At 43.1% G+C, this 23,552-nt stretch overlaps 1 protein-coding gene across 1 annotated transcript in view; it reads right to left on the bottom strand.

Moving 5' to 3' along the window:
• SCUBE1 (signal peptide, CUB domain and EGF like domain containing 1) overlaps window positions 1–22,504 on the bottom strand; it is a 60,448-nt gene extending 37,944 nt beyond the window's left edge. The window contains exons 1-4 of the mRNA XM_053462232.1: window positions 22,378–22,504; window positions 19,204–19,326; window positions 11,311–11,436; window positions 2,083–2,217 (exon numbers count right to left, since the gene is read on the bottom strand). Coding sequence (XP_053318207.1) covers window positions 2,083–2,217; window positions 11,311–11,436; window positions 19,204–19,326; window positions 22,378–22,465 — 472 coding nt within the window. The 5' untranslated portion in view covers window positions 22,466–22,504. The remainder of the gene's footprint in view (window positions 1–2,082; window positions 2,218–11,310; window positions 11,437–19,203; window positions 19,327–22,377) is intronic.
• Window positions 22,505–23,552: the final 1,048 nt, after the last annotated feature.

The raw sequence follows: 23,552 nt of genomic DNA, 5'->3' as shown, positions 1-23,552 counted from the left end.
ATTGAGACTGAGTCATTCTATTGTTCCCCACAGGCAGTATGATAAGGAGTCGGGGGGTTTAGTAGATCAGGGGTCAGATAACAGAGCGAGAATCATACAAACGGCTGATATGCAGCTGCCTGAAAACATTATATTATGGGGCAAAAACTACAACCGGGGTAAAAAGAAAAACATTTTTAATCTGAAGCTGGGAAAAAATCCTTCTATGGGAATTCCCTTTTTAGTACAAAAACACCCGATTTAGTGTCGGTCGGAGGTATAATAACGTCTTAAAAGCTCAGCTGGAAATTATTTTGGTCTTTTTGCTATGGTTTTGTCGTTTATAGGATTTTTTAGTAAGAATTTCCCCGTTTAAAGCTCGCTCTGGAAGAAGCGGATCGTTTCAGGTGTTGGCAGCCGGCGTGACCGCGAGGAGATGCGCTGACACAGCAGCACTTTGTTACGAGCAGAGAGGGTGCATTATCCGGACGCGCGAGTTCCTCCTTCCAGCGGTAATCACCGGCTCGGTAATTAGCAGACCCGGCTTGATTGCGGCCAAGAAAAACTTTACAGCTCAGGCAAGTGGCAACAGACAGCTCGTTAAACTGCCGATTTAATTAGACAATTAGTACCCTCCACAAACGGGTGCGAAATGAACACCGCGCCAATCACAAAGATGGCGGAGGTGAAGCAGCAATGAACACTTTGTAGGGAAGAGGAAATAAACAGACGGGCGGCAGATCCAACAGAAACAGAGATTTTACGGTAAAACCATAATAAATATAATGTTACGACTTTTGGAAAATGTATAATCTCTTCTACCTACATTATTATTAATAGATGATAGGAAGCAGACAGCGTGCCGGGCTCTAGAGTCTCCACCGAGGCAGCTTCTGTGACGTTGTAACTTATGAAGTGATTTAGAACGTGGAAAGGATGGATCCGAGGAAACAAATCTCATTATTACATCAGAAGCAGGATATTTGCTAATGGCTTAAAGAGTGGGGAGAGTCCAGAGGAGGGAGACTAAAATGGGGATTGGTTTGCAGGATAAAAATGATCAGGAAAAACTAAAGATGAGAGAAACAGGGAGTGGAGAGGAGAGACGAGGAGAGACGAGGAGTGGAGTGGAGAGACGAGGAGTGGAGTGGAGAGGAGAGACGAGGAGTGGAGTGGAGAGGAGAGAGACGAGGAGTGGAGTGGAGAGGAGAGAGACGAGGAGTGGAGTGGAGAGCCGAGGAGTGGAGTGGAGAGGAGAGACGAGGAGTGGAGTGGAGAGGAGAGACGAGGAGTGGAGAGGACGGACGAGGAGTGGGGAGGAGAGCAGAGACGAGGAGTGGAGTGGAGAGGAGAGACGAGGAGTGGAGAGGACGGACGAGGAGTGGGGAGGAGAGGAGAGATGAGGAGTGGAGAGGAGAGCAGAGACGAGGAGTGGAGTGGAGGCATGAGGAGAGAGACATTTATTTAAATACATAAAGGGATTTGACAAAGTACAGGAGGGAATTTATTTCAAAGGAGGAGAAAAATTACAACAAGAGAGCGGAATCTAACACTAGAGAGTCAGAGACTGAGATGGAACGGAAGGAAGATTTACTTTTATTTTATGTTTCCAGGGTTTTATAAAATCATAGTCTGGACCAAACTCTATACAACCACATGGCCCACCGCGGATCTAAATAGCCACACGTGTCCGAGACACCCCCCAATAATAATAATAATTCCACCTACACCAAGGCTGAAGACTCGTTCCCCATCGCCAGCTCAGCCGTTCGGGGAGAAAATGTCATTTGACTCACCAGTTAAACACCAGCCCCCTACGCGCACCTTGGCCGACTCTCCCTGGAGGAGCGAGCGATCACAGAGGTCGTCCCAACCCTCTACACGCCCAGGAGGAGCCCGCAACACGCCCACCAGGAACACAAAGAGCCAATGGCTAAGCGCAGAGTGTGGCGGGCTTCTTGTGATTTCCAAACGGCGGATCAGCTTTCTCAGCAAATAACTAATTAACATCTGTCTGTCCTGGGCGAGCGAGACGGACGGCCTTTGGCCGGGACATCACCGTCAGGATGTAATCCCAGGCGCCATCTTTACCGGCGTACGTACCGTGTAAGCGATGAATACAGGTGTGTTGGTTGTCGCTGAGGAAGAAGCCATCCTTGCACTGACATTCATAGCTGCCCATCGTGTTGACGCATATCTGCTGACATCCGCCGTTGTTGTCCAGACATTCGTCCACATCTGTAAAAACAAACAGAACGGAGTCATTTCTGCAGAAAACGAAGATAGAAACCAGCGGGAAAAAAAAAAAAAATCTATTTGTGCATTGAAAAGTTTTTTCAACTGATTTGGATACCATGACAGAGGATCACAGGCCTCAGGACTGCCCCATAAAATTCAGGATGGTTGACTGTTATGGCTGGTATCAACATTCACCTGCCCTCTTTCAGGGGGTTTCATTATTTGCCCGAATCAAAGGCAGACATCCGACCGACTCGGTCCATCTCTTCCGTATTTTGTACTCCGCAATCCTAAATAAACCCTACGGGGGCAGCCGACGCACATAAAAGGCCATTATTAGCCATTATTAGCTGGAAAAGGCCCTTTATGGGGTCCTGGCTTTAAACAGAACAGCATGTTTCAATTACCAGAGCCATCACCCCCCACCACTCCGGCGGGGGCTTCTTTTTAAATCCCAGTGTATGCCGTCAGCATCGTCATCTTAAAAAAATAAAATAAAATAAAAAATAAAAAAAATCTAAATCCTATGATATAGAAAATTAAAAAAAAATCTAAATCCTCTCTATTAAGCCAAGATATCCATGGACCCCCCCCCCGCCCCCAAGTGAATTTGCTCGGTTCTTTTCCGTTTCATGATTACATATCGTCGCATTTGTCTGGATGAAATATCAATTCAATCTTTAATTCACCGGGGAGGAAAAATGACCCACGGTTGACATGAAAACGTTTTTTTTTTTTTTTTTTTTTTTACAATAAAGCAGTCAGACTGTGGGATTCCCCGGCTTCTGTTTTATTAAAAGAAAAAAAACCACAAGAATCCATCATTTTGTAGTTATCGGTCCCGATCTCCCCACGGCTCTCGCACCACCTGGATACACAGATCTCTCCGCCGATAAACTCGGGGGATTACTGTATGAAATAAAACTGGTAAAGTATAAAAAAAATAAAAACTACAATCACACCCACGCTTTTATTCCCCTATATAAGGTCGTATTTTATATACAGTCTCATGAAATATTTAACAAAATGTATATAATGTTACCTACTAAATATATAAGAATCTTTATTCCTATTGGTTTTGAACACCTAAACGTTTCTCAGTTGGCGCATTTACTTTTGATACTTTTCTTTGGCTTTGAGAAATGCTAGCCTGTAGTCATGTGACATGAGGAGCGGGCACTGACAGGCTGAAAGTCCTGTTGCCATAGCAAAAGAAAAATAAATTGTTATGTTTGTAGGGTTTCTTTTTTACCCTCCATAGGGAAGAATATCATGGACGATGGGATTGGATTAAGTGATATATATATACACACCAAATCTGCAAGCAGGATGAATACATCATCTATGTTCTAGATTCAAAACCTCCCTGGACACATTAATAAGATTAAGCAGATCGGCCCCATTCGGCCCCCATCTAATCGCCCGTTTCTCCTGCTGTAAAGACTCAAACCTTAATCAGTCGTTGGTCTCGTCTTAGATTCAGGAGCCGGATGTCTATCCCATGCATGTTTAATACCCTCACTGTATTACCCTCTACCACTTCTGCTGGGAGGCTGTTCCACTTATCTACCACCCTCTCAATAAAGTAAATCATCCTTCCTTTCCATCTCAGCCTCTGACCCTCTAGTGTTAGATTCCGGTCTCTTGTAACTTTTCTCTTCCTTTGAAGTAAACGTTCCTCCTGTTCTTTGTTAAACCCCTTTCTGTATTGAAACGTTGCTGTTGGTAGATTATATATATACACACCCAGACAGAACACCTAACTGTCCAAAAATAATGAGCGTAAGAATCATTAGTAATCTGCATATTAATTATCCAGCTAGTTCCTATTTAAATCATTCCAGACCTTCTTTGCATAGAACCTTCTTAGAACATTAAAAAATAATAATAATAATAATAATAAAACAATAAACAATATTAAAATATAAATTACTATTCTAATCAACAAAGACTTTTCAGCAAGAACTCTGTGGCCAATAGAGTCCACGTTTTCACTTTTCTAATGCCCTTAAATAATAATAAACCACATCAAATTGTTTCAATATTAAGTTAAAATAATAATAAAAATAAAAATAGTTATTTTATCTTTTTTTGCAGATCACAACAGTAACCGAACTGTCTGGAGCAGGTTTTTTTTTAAAAAAAATATATATATTCCCCCCCATGGTACGTATGGCTCAAAAAAACCACTTTCATGTTTGCAATAAACCGGTAAATTGCATAAATGCAAAAAAATAGTTCTAAGCCGGTCAACAAAGAACGTTACAAAAAAAACAAAAAACACACACACAAAAAAAAGCATCCCCCAGCGGGAAATCAGCGCCGAGGTAGTAACAATGTAACAAGTCGCTCTCACTTCTCATTCAACTCGCTACATTTTTCCAAGTGAAGTTTTAGCACTTGGCAACCGAGTTGACATTAGAAGCCTGGAAAGTTCTATTTACGGAGCGGTGATAGGGGTCGCTCGGATTGCCAAGAAACCAGATATCCTCCACATCAACTACTTCTTCAGAAAGGAAATGAAAAAAAGCAACTATTACCAAAACCAAAAATATATATTTCATTTTTTAATGAGTTGGCCAACAGAAGAGTATATTTAATAAAATTAAAACATAAAAAAATGTATCGGTTAAGAATTTGTTACCAAATGTATTTTTGTCCAGACAAGTTGGTATGGGGTGATTTCCTTATCTGTATGTTAATTATTCTCGTTACTTTGTGACAAGGAAGGAATTCATTAACTAGCAGCTCCAGGGGGGATTAGGATGCTGGAAGAGTCAGGGAAGGGGGCAGGATATCAGAATGAGACCCCCAGGGCAAGCTCGTAAAAAAGGAGAGAAATCACTTTCAGAGGTCAACATGGGTAGACAATTATTCCCATCAAGGTCAGGGATGGGGGAAACGCTTCCCGGGGAGGAATCACCCTCCAAGGTCAATGTTGGGTGGAAAGTTATCAGAGGAGACCAGAAAATCGGATGTAAATACGAAAAGCTGCTCAGGAAGTCAAAAGGACGACAAAAGGGGAAACAAAGTATCATCTCCCGTCTTCATCCGAAAGTCTGAGTGGCCGTTTCGCCAGGACCAGGCAGCCTATCCATGCCACCGGCAGCCTATCCATGCCACCGGCAGCCTATCCAAGCCACCGGCAGCCTATCCATGCCACCGGCAGCCTATCCAAGCCACCGGCACGCCATTCACCAGGCAGGCTGTGGTCACAAGAAAGGGGGACTGAGATTCCCCGCGTTTCGCCTCTGTCAGAACCACGAGCTGCCGCCGTGACGGGCAAACGCAGTTATTTAGTAAACAAATGAGACATTAAAAACACATTTATTTATTTAACCGGGTGGGTGGTCTCCGGCTTACCCACCGGAGATAAACTAATGAACAAAGGAGGAGAAACGTTAGAACAAGAGGTCATAATCTAAAACTAGAGGGTCTGAGGCTGAGATGGAATGGAACAGAAGTTCTACTTTACTGAGAGGGTGGCAGAAAAGTGGCGCAGCCTCCCGGCAGAGGTGGTAGAGGGTAATACAGTGAGGGGATTAAACATGCATGGGATAGACATACGGCTCCTGAATCTAAGACGAGACCAACGACTGATTAAGGTTTGGGACTAGAGGGGGCCGAATGGGTCTGGTGGCAAATTCTATGTTTCGGTGGCTCTAACTGGATCTCATTGGGCAACCAATGCAAGACAGACAGACCTGAGATCCCACCTCCTATTGGTTAGGCAAAGATCCTATCACCGGTGAATCCCCCCCCCCCCGGGGTACGGCACGGTGTATGCAGAACGGGTTTGAAACGCACTCATTAAAATAAATTTGTTTTATAGGCGAATATCCCCCTCCTTTTGGGATAATCCTCCGACATCGTGAAGGCTCCCATCCGAGAACGTCAGAGGCCGGACATTCTTTTCCAGTGAATAAGACCACAAGAAACGCGGCCGTAGCATCCGAAGGAAAAATATTTTGAACTTTAAAGGCGTCCCTGTCAAGCCCGTCATATGATTCACGTCGAGAAGACGGTAAATGCGCCTCCCACGTAGTTCGGCAAAAACTAAATTTAGCGGCCAGACAGAAAATAAATAAATTGTAGAAGCGATACTTCTATGAATCATCAAAAAGCTTGGCCATCAAAGAGTTAAGTCTGCAGCAACATTTACGGTTCAGAACAAAACTCTAAGAATCAGAACCATTTCGACCGCTTTCTGCTGGAAAATTTAGAACAGCAGGTGGAATTTTGAGGATTTTTGGTTTGTTTTATGCAGTTCCTCCATTACTGGTTTTATGGTTTTGCTTCTGCAGAGGTTTTTAGAGACTTTTCTATTATTTCTTACAATTTAAATAATATTAGATTAAAAACTAAAACAGAATTAAACACTAGAAAATGTGCAATATTTTTAATAAATTTTAGATTAAGGAAACTGGACGTCCATTAAAAAAAATTAAATTATTAAAAAAAAAAAAAAAAATTAAATATTTTTTTCTATAAAAATCTCAATTCTCTGCATGAACAACAACCAAAAAAAAGTTTAACCCTTGTGTGTCCGGCGTGGACCTGAGGCTTGGGGCTTCACAATGAGCTCCTAGTTCTCTTGCAGCAGAGGGGATTTGGAGAAAAGCTTTTTTTTTCGTTTTTTTTTTGTGACAAAGTAAATGAGACAAATTGTCCCCAAACGATGGTGCGGGCAGGGGTGAGCGGCTGTGTATTCACTGACAGCGATCACTGCTGGCTCTCGGCTTCTAGGATCGGTTTCTGTGAATGGAGCTTTTAAAATACAGTAAGTTTTAATTGCTACAATTCCAGGGACCGTGGGAAAACGCAGGTTGCCCTCGGTATTCACACAGCTCAATGTCATGTAGACACCGCTCCCCTGCTGATCCTCACAATTGTTCACATTGATTTTGTGCCCCAGAGAGGGGCACGGGATTGTCAGACGCGCGGAATCCTGCAGTCGGCCCGAGCTCAATTCATCCGGACTCCTTACGGACGGCAACCCCCCCCCCCAAAAAAAGTACTGCGGCTGCTCCTACAAACCAGCTTGGGGTGCCCAAGGACCCCCCCCAAAACAAAATGCTACTATAAGCCCCACTGCCCCTACTGCCAATATAAACTCCACCAACCCAAAACAAAACATATAATAAATGTATATATTTAAAGTCTAAATAAAAAAAAAAAAAAAAAAAATATTGGGAAAAAAAAAAGTTTGCATCTATAAAATAAATATATATTGTTACGGTGAGAATTCCCCAACTCAGGTAGAAAAATACATTGAGAACATTTGTATCGAGATAATTCATCACCATCAACTCAATATAATAAATAAATATATAAAGCAGAAATATATATAATAATATTTTCAAAGAGGACTATCTTCGCTGGTGTATTGTGTGTGATGGGATTTGGTATGAGGGACTCGGGGGTCTTCACAGATCAACAGGTTTGTGATAAAGTCTGAATACTTAAGATTGTTAGGGGTAAAGATCTATTTGTTTCTAATAAATTCACTTAATAATCCTCGCTGGAAAAAAATATACTACAAAAAAAAAAAAGTTATTAAAATGGGAAACTGGAAATTTCACAATTAATTTTTCATTGTCATATTTAGGGAGCGGAGAAATGGTGATGATCCCCCCCCAACGGCATTAAATAGATATCTGGGTGTATAATTCAATAAATAATTCAATAAATAATTTAAAATAAGGATGGATTCAATTTCCATTTATCCGTGCATTCAGACAATTATTTAGGTAGATAATAAAAGCCTCCAAAAATGGCACAAAAATATACATCTGAAACGCTTGAAAGAAAAAAAAAAGTTCAGTTGGTGCCTTTAATTACAAAATTCTAAAAGAAAATTATCCAAAAATGTAATAATTAGAATTCAATCTCTACGTATCCATGTAATCAATGAATTATTGAAATCCCTAATAAACGCCTCCAGAGATGGAAGAATTAAAACATTTTGGGGGAAAAAAATCAGTTTGGGCCTTTTATTACAAGATTCTAACAAAAAAGATCCAAAAACTGCCAAAATAATTGGAATGCTCAAAGTAAGATATTCTGTACACATTTTGCTAATTTTCTTTTTTTTTTCCAGATTTTTTTTTTCTGTCCAAAACAATTTCATCAAAAAAAAAAAACAAAAAAAAACCTGTTTAGACAAAACGTTACAAACTTTCAAGATTTTCCCCAACAAAGAGGAAGGAGGGAGAAGTATTTGAACCGAAGAAGGATATAAAGAAAAAATAAACATCTGAAACAGACTCATTCATGAGCGGCCGAGGCCGCGGACACATTGCGTGCAGCTGTCGTGAGAAAAGTAAAATAAATAAATGCGAAATCAGAAAAAAAAATGCCAGGCGCTTTAATCACGACCCTAATCAGTTACATGAGCGAGGCCGGCGGATCACCACGCCATCCATTTCAATATTTCTTTTTATTTATTCTCTTAAAAAAAATTTGGGAAATCTCTGGATAATGTGGAGGAAATTATAGCTAAAAAAAATAAAACAGTAATTAAAAAATAAATAAATAAATCTATCTACCTGGCAGCCTCGATGACCACGGTTTGGATGGTTTCCTAAAAATTGTTGGGCTCTAATCCAATCTCCTTAGGTTCGTGGAGGGATTCGTACATTAGATCGTAAGCTCATCAACCCATATTTTTAGTAATAAATATAAATGTATTGAAGTGCATTGAGGTGCCGGTGTAGGCGTTTTTTGGTTTGTTTTAATAATGCTTCATGGAGGAGGGTGGGAGACACCTGTGACATCACAGATCCCTGCACGTTAGCGGGGGATCAGCCAATGAAAACGTCATATTAAAGTACCCTTTAAACTAAATAACGTCATGAGTAAAGGGGACCATATTTTATTACGTGGCCATTATCTGAATCTAGAGGGTCAGAGGCTGAGATGGAATGGAAGGAACTTTTACTTTACTAGATAAGTGGAGCAGTCTCCCAGCAGAAGTGGTAGAGGGTAATACAGTGAGGGGATTAAACATGCATGGGATAGACATACGGCTCCTGAATCTAAGACGAGACCAACGACTGATCAAGGTTTGAGTCGTTACAGCAGGAGAAACGGGCGACTAGATGGGGGCCGATCTGCCGGCAGGGTCAGCGCTTGTGATTGGCGTTGCTCGCGATGAAAAAACTGGAAGATCAGAAATCAGTACAAAAAAACAGAGAAAAGGTAAAAGTTCTAAACAATCCTTTCTCTAAAAGAACATGCGCGATCTTCCAGAACGTTGAGCTCAGCAGCCGTGTGTTTGGTCAGAAAACACGAGCGTTAGAAGCCGTCGGAATAGCTTATTTTTGTTGCAGAATGATCAACATTTGGATATTTTCGGTATTTATTTGTTTCGGCTTTGGGTGCCAGAGAAGAATCCTTCAGGGACGGCTGAATTGCAATAAATCTTCCTCGGAGAAGGATTGCCAAGAAGAGGGAGACGAGGAGGCGATAAGATTCACGGGGCCGCGAGCCGGATCCTAACTCACAGAGGGCATTTCAATTTAAAGGGACAGTTAAACGCCCCTGACCCCCCCTCCCCCAAACACACACGCGCCATAGAAGCTGCAGCTGCCCTTCTCTCCATGATCCGAACATCCTTACCATTGATTGGCTGCTTCCAGCAGCCAATGAGTATCAGGAAAGCACTCGCAATGAACTCCTAAGATTCTGCAAGGCCACCGATTTCAATTGGAGCGTTTTCCTTCGCCTGATTGGCTGCTTCCAAGGGTGGGAAACACAGGACCGTGGAGGGGCTGGAGCTGCAGCTTCTCCTGAAGGGAAGCGCTTTAGAGTTTTTCATCTTCTTTATATTAATCACTGCCGGGGGTTGTATGGAAGCCACACATTAACAATAAAACGTCAGATTTTAACCATGTGACGGGGGCAGCAAGATGGCGGCTCCCGCGTGCCGCACATAAAATGAATATATTAATAATGTAACTGAGAAACATAATAAAAGTCAAAGAATTAGGATCAGGGGTTATTTGTAATGTCACAAGTGCCCTTAAACTGAAATATCACTTTAACCCTTTCCTAAACGAGCTGACGAAGGGCATTGCTGCGTTAACAAGCAAAAGAGGGGGGCTCGGCCCTCGGGGGGGGGGGACAGACTGAAAGATGAACATTGTAACATTTAATACAAAGTAATACAAATTCTCCCTAATTATCTGCCCGAGACAGGCGTCTAGACAGATTTCAGAGCGAATAATCCACGCTTGGACTTTCCAGCCTTGTTTGTTACAGTAAAAGACTTCATTATTTGCCTTCTTGGTAAATAATAAGAAAAAATGTATTTATTTTTCCTGGTTTTAGTGTTAATTTATCGAGAGTCTATGAATGCTTAAAATGTGTCCCAAAACACCAATATTTTTAATTTCCAGACACACGGACATTCATTCTATACATTTATATTATATTTTATTATTATTTTTTTATTTTAGGGTTTGGCAGAATAATTTGAATCCGATACACGGTTTCAAAAAATACACAAAGACGTCATTTTGAGACGAGCCGTCAACAGCCGACCGCCGTAGGACGCGGTGTCCGACCTCGCGGTGATGTCAGCCGTATCTTTATATAGAACACTAAACCGGCCTGTCTGCAGGAAAGCGCTCGCGACGCTCAGGGAAAAAATAATAATTCACATTTACATGAATGATGGTTTGTTTTTGGAAAGAAACCCAACTTAGTGGCTTCGAAAAGTAATAAAAAAAAAAATGGCATCCAGGGGTCGTAAAGAGCTTGAACGCGGACGGGAGCGATATGCTAAACGCTGCGGCAAATATTATTACAGATATCTACTAAAATATCTCTACGGAAAATATATTTATACACACGCTCAAATGCTATATAAATGTATATTTCATTCATTTAGTTCCTTCAGCCCCTCCCCCCAAAAGTCTTAATTATACAAAAAAGCTCTTTTATCTTGTCTAACCTGGCTATAAAAATATATAATTTTTCCAACTGCAAAAGTATTTTTTTCTTTAGTGAGAGGATGATGGATAAATGGAACAGCCTCCCAGCTGAGATGGTAAAGGGTGGGATAGCAAATCCCGCTGAAGATCTACTCACCCAGACAGTTGTGTCCATCGTGAGCCAGCATGAAGCCATCGTAGCACGTGCACCTATAATTGCCCGGAATGTTGATGCACTCGTGTACGCAGCCGCCAGTGTAGTCATTGTCGCATTCATCGATATCTGGGGGGGGAAATCATATTTTATTACTTTAGAAGATATTTCAAGATTTAGGAGACGCACAAAAGAAATCTTTAGACAAAAACAGCAGAATTTTTAAAGTTTAACCCTACTGAAAACCCACAAATGCTGCCTGAAACGCCGGTACCGATCCGAAGCGCCCCCTGTGGCCACATATAGAACTGCACGAGCTGCCTATGCATCTACAAGGGGCCACAAATGAAAGCAGCCAATCAGTGACAAGAAAGCGCTAACATTTCTGCGCATGCCTCCCAGCACTGGAATTGACTGGCAGTAAGTACGCCGTGTAGCAAAAGCACGCGGACCCCCCCCTCCTGATTACTGCGTTTAGGTGTTTCAGCCCCGACAGGTGTATAAAATCAGCCCAAAGGCAGCTTTACACGCGGCGCTGCCGCAGGACGCCACTTCTGCCCTGTGGAATCTGCCCCGGGCCACTGCAAGCGGAAGCGCCTAGGGGGTAACAGCAGCTACCACGCGGGGGGGGGAGGTTCTGCTAAATCTTTCTATCATGGGGGGGCTGATTTTATTTTCTTGTATCTTTGAAAATAAAAAATAAATAAAATATCTCGCATTTTTCTGGTCCGTGCCAAGCAGCTCCTGGCAAAGGGCCGACAAACAGATCATAAATAACCAGAGCGGGTTTTATAACCATTCTCCCAATATGTAACGGAGAGCTCTCAGCGCGCCGCGCCACCGGCGGTCTCCACCCCCCATAAATCAGCCCCTCTTACCGGAACCGGAATTGTATTTGTCACGTCGTAAAATGTATCGACTTTAAAAGGCAAATTCTACCAAAAAAATACGTTTGCAATCATTCCCTTTACAAAAAAAAAAAAAGCGCGGCCGCCGGCCGTTCACGATATACGGCAATAAAACGTAATCACCGGAACGATGGCGCTGGAAGCAGAAGCGGCTCGTGCCGGACCGGACCGGATACGGCTCAGGATCCGGGGAAGTTGGCCATTACTATACATTAACCTGATTTACCCCAATTCGAAGCATTACCGTCTTAAAGAGACACCGCACTTTAATGTGTACGATTCTGCAGAATTCCCCCAAACGTATCTGCCCCCCCACACTCTCCGCAGACATTTTCCCGCCATGATTGGCTGGTTAGCTCCAGCGCTGCCTCTGTCTACCGAGACTTCGTGCGCAGTCCTGTAAAGCACTCCCATTGGTTTCCTGCCGTTGGTTGGCTGCTTCAAGCAACCAATCAGAGGTGAGAATTCCCCGACCATGGAGGGGGTGCATTATTAAAAAGTTTAATAACCTTGAAGAGAAGCTGTTGAGCTGCAGCTTCTCACCAAGGTAAAAATTTTTATTATTTACTTCATGGCGAATGCAGGGGGGGGGTTGTATTTCTTCTACAGAAAACGCCGGATCGGAACGTCCCCAGATCTGATTTTATTTCCAGGTTCTCGGAAGGCGTTAATCCTCAAAGCACAACTAAAAACACCGGCGTACAAAAGGGCGCTTTCAGTCGGCCATGCGCGGGGAAACGTTTCCGTCCCGGGGAAGATACCGAGATGTTTCAAATAGTTTTGCGGGTCTTTTTTTTTTCTTCTTTCCACTGGAAATGGAGAGCAATTTGTGTTTAATGGACTTCCTGGGAAGACACGAAACTCACGAAGGGAAAAGTGCGCCTGATCCACGACATCTTAAAAGGAGAACGCCGCATCGTGAACCGGTAATCACCGATTACTTTTATTTAATGCCTCATTTTTACTAGGATTTTCCTATTACCCCTTAGTGAAGACGGCATCGGAATCCCATTGGTCAGCCCGAGCAGGAAGTTGTAAGCCGCTTCCTGTTCTCTCCCTGCGACAGGCCCACGCAGGAAGTTGTAAGCCGCTTCCTGTTCTCTCTCTGCGACAGGCCCAAGCAGGAAGTTGTGAGCTGCTTCCTGTTCTCTCCGTGCGACAGCCCAAGCAGGAAGTTGTGAGCCACTTCCTGCTCTCTATGTGCGACAGCCCAAGCAGGAAGTTGTGAGCCACTTCCTGTTCTTTCGCTGAGGCAGCCCAACCCCCTGCGACCACTTGTTCCTGTCTCCTCAAACCAATTCAACATAGCTTAGAAAGGACCCTTCCGACCTGGTCCGAACAGAGAGACAGTAACATCTTGGCGTCACGTTACCCCCCTTTGAGACCGAGACTACCCGCTCCAGGGGCAAAGGAGGCACAGACAGGCTGTTTGGGGCAACGATGGCCCAAACTGTCTGTTTGAGGGTAAGAATGGCACTGATAAGCTGCATGGAGGGCAAAGGTGGCACTGTGGGAGATGTTTCTTGGTGAAATTGGGGGGCGCATTCCAATTTTTGCACCAGGGCCCCGTGGTTTCTAGATACGCTCCTGGTTCTGGGTTTCTGCGTTTTGGGGTCTGCGACGGCTGAGAACCGGGGGAAACGAGCCGTGTGCAAAAAGTTAACGTCCTGGTGGAAGTCAGCGCAGCGTGTGCAGAATAATACACACCGCATAATCCACGTCTTACCGCTCCTTAAACCCGCTTTCATTTTAACGAGGTCCTTGAGCAGAGACAAGCAGCAGACCCCGAACTATAACCCGACCGCCTTAACCCTCCTGCGACTCAAACTCTATTCAGCCGGCGATCCCTGGTTTATAACAACTTAAACTGCACCTGTTTCCACTTAAATGGAAATCTGCAACCAAAACGCCGTATAAATCATGTTTAAAAGACACAAAGTTACAACATTCCACTTACGGCTAAGTGTCTATTTCCATAAACCTCTTTTATTTTTTGGCAGAGATGTTTTTGAACTTAACCTCCACTCGCCGTCGGCCGCTCTTATCTCCGCAGACCGTCGAACCCTCCGAAGCGCAAGATGAGCTCCACGTCCCTCCGAAAACAACGAGAGGTGGCGATACCAGCGCTCTCTAAAGCGCTCCATCCGGGGGGGGGGGGGTCTGCCGGCTGGACAGGGATCTCCTAGGAACCCCAAAAAAACACTAAATGATACCCCAAAAACCACTAAAATATTTTCATCCTGGGATCCCCTTGCTAGCTTTTGGGTCAGAGCCTCCTTTTGAAGCGTAAGCTCATATGAACGAGACCTTCACTAACTAAATCTGTGCAGTCTATTAAATAACGATCAATGGATCTCTGTCTAGATGGGATTTTATCATGAAGTCTCATTCTCCCGACAGGTGTGTATATGCGTTATAATATATGCGTTATAAAATATATATATATATATATATATATATATATATATATATATATATATATATATATATATATATATATATACACACACACACACACACACACACACACACACACACACACTTCTGGCAGTGAAATGGTTAAATAAAACATAATCATGCTCAGAAAGACAATATCTCGAATACTGACGTCTCTTAAAAGTTTTCCAGAACTAACCTTGAATTGATTGCAGTCCATCACCCCCCCACACGCACACGCATTACACACACACGCATACACACATATTACACACGCAATTCGCGCAGCCATAAGCATCTCCTCACAGAAATAAAAGAGGTAATTGTTGTTTTTTAAAGCAGGCAGGATTTGGAGGCGGCTTAAACCCAACCGAGAACCGCTTTGCTGCAGTCAGCTCACATTATTATTATTTATTTTTTTAAATAGGAAAAAAAAATGGTGAAAATAAGTTTTGCATTAAAAAAATCCAGCTAATGAGAAATTAGTAAAAAATAAAATAAAAAAGTAAAATAAAATGACTAAAAGGTAAACTGAAATGGTTCTGCACCGAGCTCCCCGCAGGGATCCAGGCTCTGTTTTGATTTTTCGCTTGCAGTTCAAAGCGAGGCCGGCAATTCCTTTAATTATTAATTAGGACGGATGTCGGAATAATTAGTAAGCTCTTCGGTCACCGGGTTTCTGGAATTATATCCGCGCCCGCACGATCTGCCGGTACGCGCAAGAACAGCCACTTGGATTTCCCACTGACATCATTATTCTAAAATAATGTTTTTTTTTTGTTTGTTTGGTTTTTTTTACATATTTTAGGTAACTACAAGCTAATTTTTCTGATTTTTTGTTTTGTTTAGGCAACCACGACTCCAAAGGTGCAACAAATTTGAAACCCCCTGCAGGCGAGTTAATCAGTCCCTCCGTCACGCTCCTTCTCTCTCCTATATACAAGAAACAATATCCTAAAGGAATATGTCAGCAGAGGCTAATCCCCTTCTGCTTGTGTGGGGGAAGGCAACTAAAACTACCCCCTTTACCCACCGGTCATTTGCCCCTCGTAGAAACCCAGAACCCGCCGGCAGATCGGCCCCATCCGGCCCCCGTCTAGTTGCCCGTTTCCCCTGCTGTAACGACTCAAACCTTAATCAGTCGTTGGTCTCGTCTTAGATTCAGGAGCCGTATGTCTATCCCATGCATGTTTAATCCCCTCACTGTATCACCCTCTACCACTTCCGCTGGGAGGTTGCTCTGCTTATCTACCACCCTCACCCCTGCCAAAGCTGCAGAGGGATCCTGTCGAGTTCGCTTGCAAATGCCCTGGTTAATAATTGTAATGTTTCCTCCAAATCGGTGTCTGGTGAGATAAAAGACAGTGGCTTTGATTCTGCAAAAAATCGTAATCGTTAAAGCTGCTGTCCCACCTACTCTGCTGAATGTAACACTTTTATAACTAAATGCAGCTCTTAGTAACACTATTCCTAGCAACGCTAAAACGCTAAACCTTTAGTTCTCTATAAATAGACATAGATAAAAAAAATAAAAATAAAAAAAAAACGAGCTTTTTATGAACACAAAACATAGAATATAATTATTAACACAGAATTTTCACAATCTTTACCATTTCCGATAGGATCTTGTTCCAAAACTCTGTCTAAAAAACGCACATAAAAGGAAAACCCACAGGCGTACAACTGTGAATCCTAAACAGGCCGCGCTACACGAATTCCTCACCAGGTCGTTACAAAATCGGCCTTTGAAGCGTCAGTTCTGCAGCCAACGCTACATTGTATTTCCAAATATATTTTAAAGCCCACACTATAAATTCCAGCTTACGAGCAGATATCACGGCCCCCGAAAAACTTTCCATTCGTTCCCAAAACTGCCGCAGGTGTATGACTTCCTATTGGTTAAACAGGCCGGTGATGTCACTAGATGCCCCCTCCCATTATATATATATATATATATATATATATATTATATAAATACACAGCACCAAGCACCTTTCTGTTAATATTTAACATTAAAAGAGTGACCGGGTTCTACCGGCGAGCTGGAAGGACCATCACCAAGCTCACCTACATCTCGCATCGGCCTCTCGCAAGTCGTTAGGCTTTGGGCATCGCCTAAAAATCTCTACTTCCTGTTTCCTGTTCTATTTGTGAATTTTTTTTTTTTTTTTTAAATCTGATTGATGAAAATTGTTAGGCCCGTTGCATGCTGGGAAAAAAAAACAGCTTCCAGGCAGGTTAAACCAAAAGAAAAAAGTATCGGTTACGCCAACAGAAAAAGGAGATTTCATTTTTTTTAGTTGGGATTTTTTTTTTCTTTAAAAAGCTGCAAATTCTGCCCCTCATAAAGCGTTAAATAAATCTCGCAGAATATAACGCCCTATGTGACACACAGCGCCAGGCCCGGCCCGGGCAAAGCCAATGCCACCTCTGATCGCTGGTCTCGTCCTGAATTCAGGAGCCGTATGTCTACCCCATGCATGTTTAATACCCTCACTGTATCACCCTCTACCACCTCTGCTGGGAGGCTGTTCCATGTATCTACCACCCTCTCAGTAAAACAAAACCTGGGAGAGCAGAGCGCCGCAACCTCTCTTATATTCTCTACTGGAGATTAATTCCATCTCAAGGCCGGCTCTCAGATGGTTCTTCGGCTCAGTGCTCCACGTTCTGCAGGTAAATCACAGTTTGTCCACTTTTGTTAAAAAGTATCCAGGCGAGAAAGTTAATGGAATCTCATGGATAAAATGTAAATTCCACATCTTAACAGAACAAAAGGGTCCAGGGGGGCAGCAGACGGCTGTATGAGGGTCCCTGACAGGCTGTTAATAAAGAGTTAAAATAAAAAATATATATAATAACACCCAGCCTTAAAAACTTCTGTCTGAGCCAAGAACACGACCTTCACATTTCCATGTACATGTTACGATAAGATGTCTCCTACCGTTCAATAACCCGCACGTCATGTGAATTTGTTTAAACATATGTCCGCTCTTGGCACGAGTTCTATAAATACGAGGCAGGATTACGTGTCCTAAACAACAGAGCGTGAACGGTAACGGATCCGCCGGGCTTCCGATGAGGAATGGAGCTCTCCCATGTGGAAGAGATCACCTCGTTAGGAACCCTGAGAGTTCAATTTACTTAACCTGCAGGGTACGGCCCCGGAGCATGCGCGGAGTACATCGAAACACAGATTCGCACGAACACCAGAGCCGACCTTCACAACCGGGCGGTTTATTGGAAGCAAAGAGGGAAAAAGAAAGGAAATTGAGATGGTTTATTCCAGAGCGTCCGTTCGCCTCCAGAGAAATCAGAACTTTAAAATTAAAAAAAAATAAAAAAAATTAAAAAAGATTGTAAAGAATGAGTTCTCTTTCCCTCTTAGAGAAATCAGATCCTTAAAATAAAAATGTGAAAAAATATATATAAATATTTAAAAAATACAAAAATTGTAAAAATATTTTTTTTAATAAAACCAGATCCATAAAAAAAAAAAAAAAAAAATGTTTTAAAATGTACAATTATTTGTCTTTCCGTCTCGCTTCATGCAAACCGGATCCAGGTACTAACGGGGAAAGGACGGAATATATCCAGGGCTGTAGCGAGTATTCCTCCTAATATTTAAACTGCGCGGGGGGGGGGATGGGGGGTGTTTGTTGCAATATTTGGAATGATACAGCATTGAAATAAAAATATTTTTAAATATGCAGAAGATTTATTATTTCTTCGGATATACTTAAAAGACGGACGAACCGTCTCCATTGTACTGGAACGCTCCCTGGTATCCGATCTCCGCAGGGGTATCGATGCCCCCTCGCTCTGACCCTCCTGTGAAATGCCCCGCGGAGGTCTGGTTACCCCCATCATGTGGCTGCACTTGAGCTCTCATAACTCTTAGCCGACCCACGTGATTGGGGTGTTAGAGCCAGCAGTAGATACCCAACCCCGACTCTGGATCCCAAGGAATCTTTTCTCATTGGGAGATCTTCCGGCCAATCAGGACGCTGCATTTGCAAAGCATGAAAGGCGCGGAGTGCACTGGCACAGCAGCCTGTGCGTTCTGCGCATGCCCGTTGGGGGGTTTCATGAGACCCCCTGGAGCTGCCCAGGTGAATGCAGTCGATCTCACGGGGGGGTTTAAGAGTTAATTTAAAGGTGACACGCCGCTATCATATGCATTACTGTGTACACGGGGGGGGGGCCTTGGGGGCTACCGTCCCTTTAAATAAAGTAATCCCATTATACAGACAAACGAGCAATATGTCGCGCCCCCCCAGATCCCCCCCCCCCGAATCCCCCATAGCACTTCATTCACACGTTCTAAACCCGTGATAAAGCATTAGATCCCAACACCGGCGACTCCCGCAGGAAAGTAAGTGCCGAGTATCTCTCCGCACAGAACAATTAGCAGGAACAGCAGGGGCTCCCCGGCCAACAAACACCAGGGGCTGCAGGGCGAGCAGCTGGAGGGCCGTGCGAATCGCTCCAGGAATTCAGCTATTTACAAAGATTTAGCAGAGCAAACAGGGCACGGCAGGCTCCCCCTTACCTCCACACTGCTTCCCTTCTCCCTTATAGCCGGGCTTACAGATACACTTATACGATCTGGGGGTGTTCTGACAGATGGCGTCAATGTGGCAGTCGTCGGTTCCCTCGGCGCATTCATCGCTGTCTGGTAAATAGAACACAAAGCGCCGTTTAGTTAACCGGGCCCCATCCTCCTTAAAAACAAATTCCATTATTTCTAATGTAAAAAAAATTAATAAAAAACAATTTGGAGAACATTTTGCAAAAAAAAAACCATGTTATAGAAACCCAGAACCGGCCGGCTGCTGAGCCCCATTCGGCCCATGTTTAAAAAGACTCTACCATGTCTGCTGGGAGTCTGGTCCGCTTCACTACTGCCCTCTCAGTAAAGCAATATTGAGGTTCGGTAGAAAGTTGGAAACGACCGAAACGAGAAACACAAATTTCATCCGTTCTGGAAGCTTTTACTGCTCTACAGATATTGCGTTTCGATGTCGGACTATAACTCCCATCAGCTCAGGCATTCGTCATTTATAGAGCGGCTCCGTCAGACGGCACGCCGAGGACGTTACAAGCACAGGGAAGGTTTTTCCAGGATCAGGAGTAGTCCGGCAGGAAGCCGGCGCAGCCTCAGGCAGAAGAAAGAAAAAGGACTACTCCGCAGCGTCTCGTTGATGCTTTTATGCCGTTTGTTGCCGGCTGCAAATCCAATTTTGATGCTTTTTATACTCAATTTAAAGCCGATCCCCCACCTGCGGCTCCCTAAAAGCAGATGGAGCAGGCGGGGGTTCAAGAAAAGTAACTAAACGGCTCGTTCCATGAACAAGGCTGGCTCTGAAACAAATTTGAGTAGATAAGGGGAACAGCCTCCCAGCAGACGTGGTAGAGGGTAATACAGTGATGGTATTAAACACGCATGGGATAGACATACGGCTCCTGAATCTAAGACGAGACCAACGACTGATTAAGGTTTGAGTCTTTACAGCAGGAGAAACGGGCGACTAGACGGAGGGCCGACGGGGGCCGATCTGCCGGCAGGTTCTGGGTTCCTGCTGTAATAAAGTTCCGTGTCAGGTCTCCGGGGCTGATTTATGGAAACGTCTCATCCACATAAAGTTTGCCCCCGGAACAGGCAGGAAGCCCCCGGCGGGGCGCTGAGTCACGCTGCGTTTGGCTGACATGGTCTTCAATCTGAGGGGGGGGGCAGAAAACACGGCACCGGACCGCCGAGCCAAAAAGAACCGAGTCATGGGGGCAACCGACAGCAAGGAGGGCAGAAGGTTAATGGAAGCAGCCGGTACCGGACACATCACCACACGCCATATACACGCATTATCCTATACCGGCACACGCTAGATGTATGGAATACACAGGACCATATAGAACACACGCCGTATCTATCACATACATCTCACACGCGACTCGCGACACTCAGGCTGCTGCCAGGAGGATGTATATCTCAGATGCCCTTATATATTCTATAGGGGCGCACATCAACCGGGGGAAGCTTAACAGCCTTCAGTAAAACTTCACTCACAGCGCTGAGATGTATATTTATATATATACAGACACACACTACATATACATATTATATTATATTATATATATACAGACACACACTACATATACATATTATATTATATATTATATATATACAGACACACACTACATATACATATTATATTATATATTATATATATACAGACACACACTACATATACATATTATATATATATATTATATATATACAGACACACACTACATATACATATTATATTATATATATACAGACACACACTACATATACATATTATATATATATATTATATATATACAGACACACACTACATATACATATTATATTATATATATACAGACACACACTACATATACATATTATATATATATATTATATATATACAGACACACACTACATATACATATTATATTATATATATACAGACACACTACATATACATATTATATTATATATATACAGACACACACTACATATACATATTATATTATATATATACAGACACACTACATATACATATTATATTATATATATATATATACACAGACACACACTACATATACATATTATATTATATATATATATATACAGACACACACTACATATACATATTATATATATACAGACACACACTACATATACATATTATATATATACAGACACACACTACATATACATATTATATATATACAGACACACACTACATATACATATTATATTATATATACAGACACAATAACACACATATTTATATATATATACACACACACACACACACACTACATATACATATTATATTATATATATATACATACACAATAACACACATATTTATATATATATATACACACACACTAGGCATTCATATAGATATACATATACACACACATATTATATATACATATAGACATTACATATATATTTACACACACAGGCGTAGCAGGGTGACATGGAACGGCTGTGGATTCCATACAGCCACACGTTACATCATATGGTTTTGCTTATGATGTAAAGATGGATATATACACACACATATAGACATTACATATATATTAATATATACACGCTGCAGGATGAAGCCTCACTGTATAGAAGTATCTTTACAGCCAGTAAGGATTTATAAAGCATGCTATAGAAAGTCATACAGAGCTCTCTATACAGCGAAATGCCATTTCCATAACGTACGCAGCAGGGTTCCATATAGCTATAAAGCTATAAGGTGGTCGGTATGCGGCTTCCACCAGGGAGAGTTTCTCTTTATAGGGGCATCTATATGGACCCCATGATAGAATAATTTCTCTATAGGGGTATCTATAGGGGTCTAACTGCTGTATTATCTCTATACAGTGCTATCTAAAGGGGTCCAGCTGATGCAGCATATGATGGCATCCTCTCGGTATAGGGGCACCTATAGGGAACCCATGGCGTTATCATATAAGGGCATCTATAGGGGTCCAGCTGCTGTGTAATACGATGGTATCAGCTCTACACGGCGGTTTCAATGAGGATTACATCTCATAATTCTCTTCTATAGGGATCTATAGGGACCTCATCCACAGCAGAGCGCGTTTGGTGCCAGCTCCTGCCCGGGATGAAGTTTTCCAGCCGGTTAGTGGGTGCAGGGCGCACCGTGCGGGCAGAGGAGGGATGAGTTCTTACCTGTGAGTCCGGAGGCGGCGGTCGGGCGGAGCAGCAGTAACAGCAGCAGCAAGAGGCTCAGATGCCCTCTCAGACCGGCAGCCCCCATGGCGAGATCCGGACCCGGTGCGGCAGCCCCTGGGATAGAGCCCCGCTCAGTGCGGACACTCCGACTGCCTGACAGCCGCGAGCTCATTGGCCGAGCGCAGGGCACTGGAGGCGGGGCCGCGGTGAATACAGCCAACCTGCCGCATGAAGGGCGGGGACAGGAACCAGGCGGTCACTCCCACTGCCCGCGATAGGAAAGAGTTGACCACGCCCTCTACCCAGTACGGCTTATACCTTGTGCGAGGCTCTGGTGGGAGAGCAGAATGGAACCAGAGCGGAACCGGTGCCCGGGTCACTGGACCGGCGTCACACACTACAAACCACTGCACGGGGAGTACCGGGACCATTATCAGACTGGTACAAACCGGTATACTGGCCCTCTGCCACCAGGCCACGGACTGCTCCAGTATGTGGTACAGGAACCAGTACACTGGACACGGAGACCAGTATAAACCAGTGCAGCCTCAGGCTGCTGAGGGGCTGACATACCCCCCCCCCCACAGCCTGGTATATAAACTGCTTCATGTCACTAACTGGTTACCCCGGGATACTCACAATATTAACCCTTCAAAAACAACACTCCTACTCAGGTCAAAAAATAAAACTAACTTTAAAAAGAAAACATTTAATAAATGATGGTAGTTTTTTCCTAAAAATCATCACTACAGCCGTCCGGTACATAAAGGGTTTCTTAGTTTCTTTTTACTATTATTTACTAAATTAAGAGTGCCCCCCCCCAGGCCTGGCCATAGGCTTGGGACCCCTGTTCCAAACTTCTCAAAAAGTGAAAGACATGAGCGAACAAATAGCGCAAAACAGAATTAGTGAATATTTCACCGCGACAAAAAATGCGCTGGTTACAAAACATTTGGCTGCTAATTTTTTTATTATTTTTTTCTATTAAAAAAAAGAAAATTGGAATTATATATATTTTTTAAATGCTGTTAAATTTTTTTTACTTGCATTTTGAGTTATGTGTCCTATTTCCAGCAGTTTCCCTCTTTTTTATATATATATATATATATTCCCCCCCCTCCCTGGCTAGGAAGGGGTTAATTCGGTGCCATTGTCAGGGCCCCTTTTCTTCT

Source organism: Spea bombifrons, chromosome 4 (genome assembly GCF_027358695.1).
Source record: "Spea bombifrons isolate aSpeBom1 chromosome 4, aSpeBom1.2.pri, whole genome shotgun sequence".
NCBI lineage: Eukaryota > Metazoa > Chordata > Amphibia > Anura > Pelobatidae > Spea > Spea bombifrons.
Note: the sequence above shows the minus strand (reverse complement) of the source record. Positions and strands in the feature narration are given on the sequence as shown.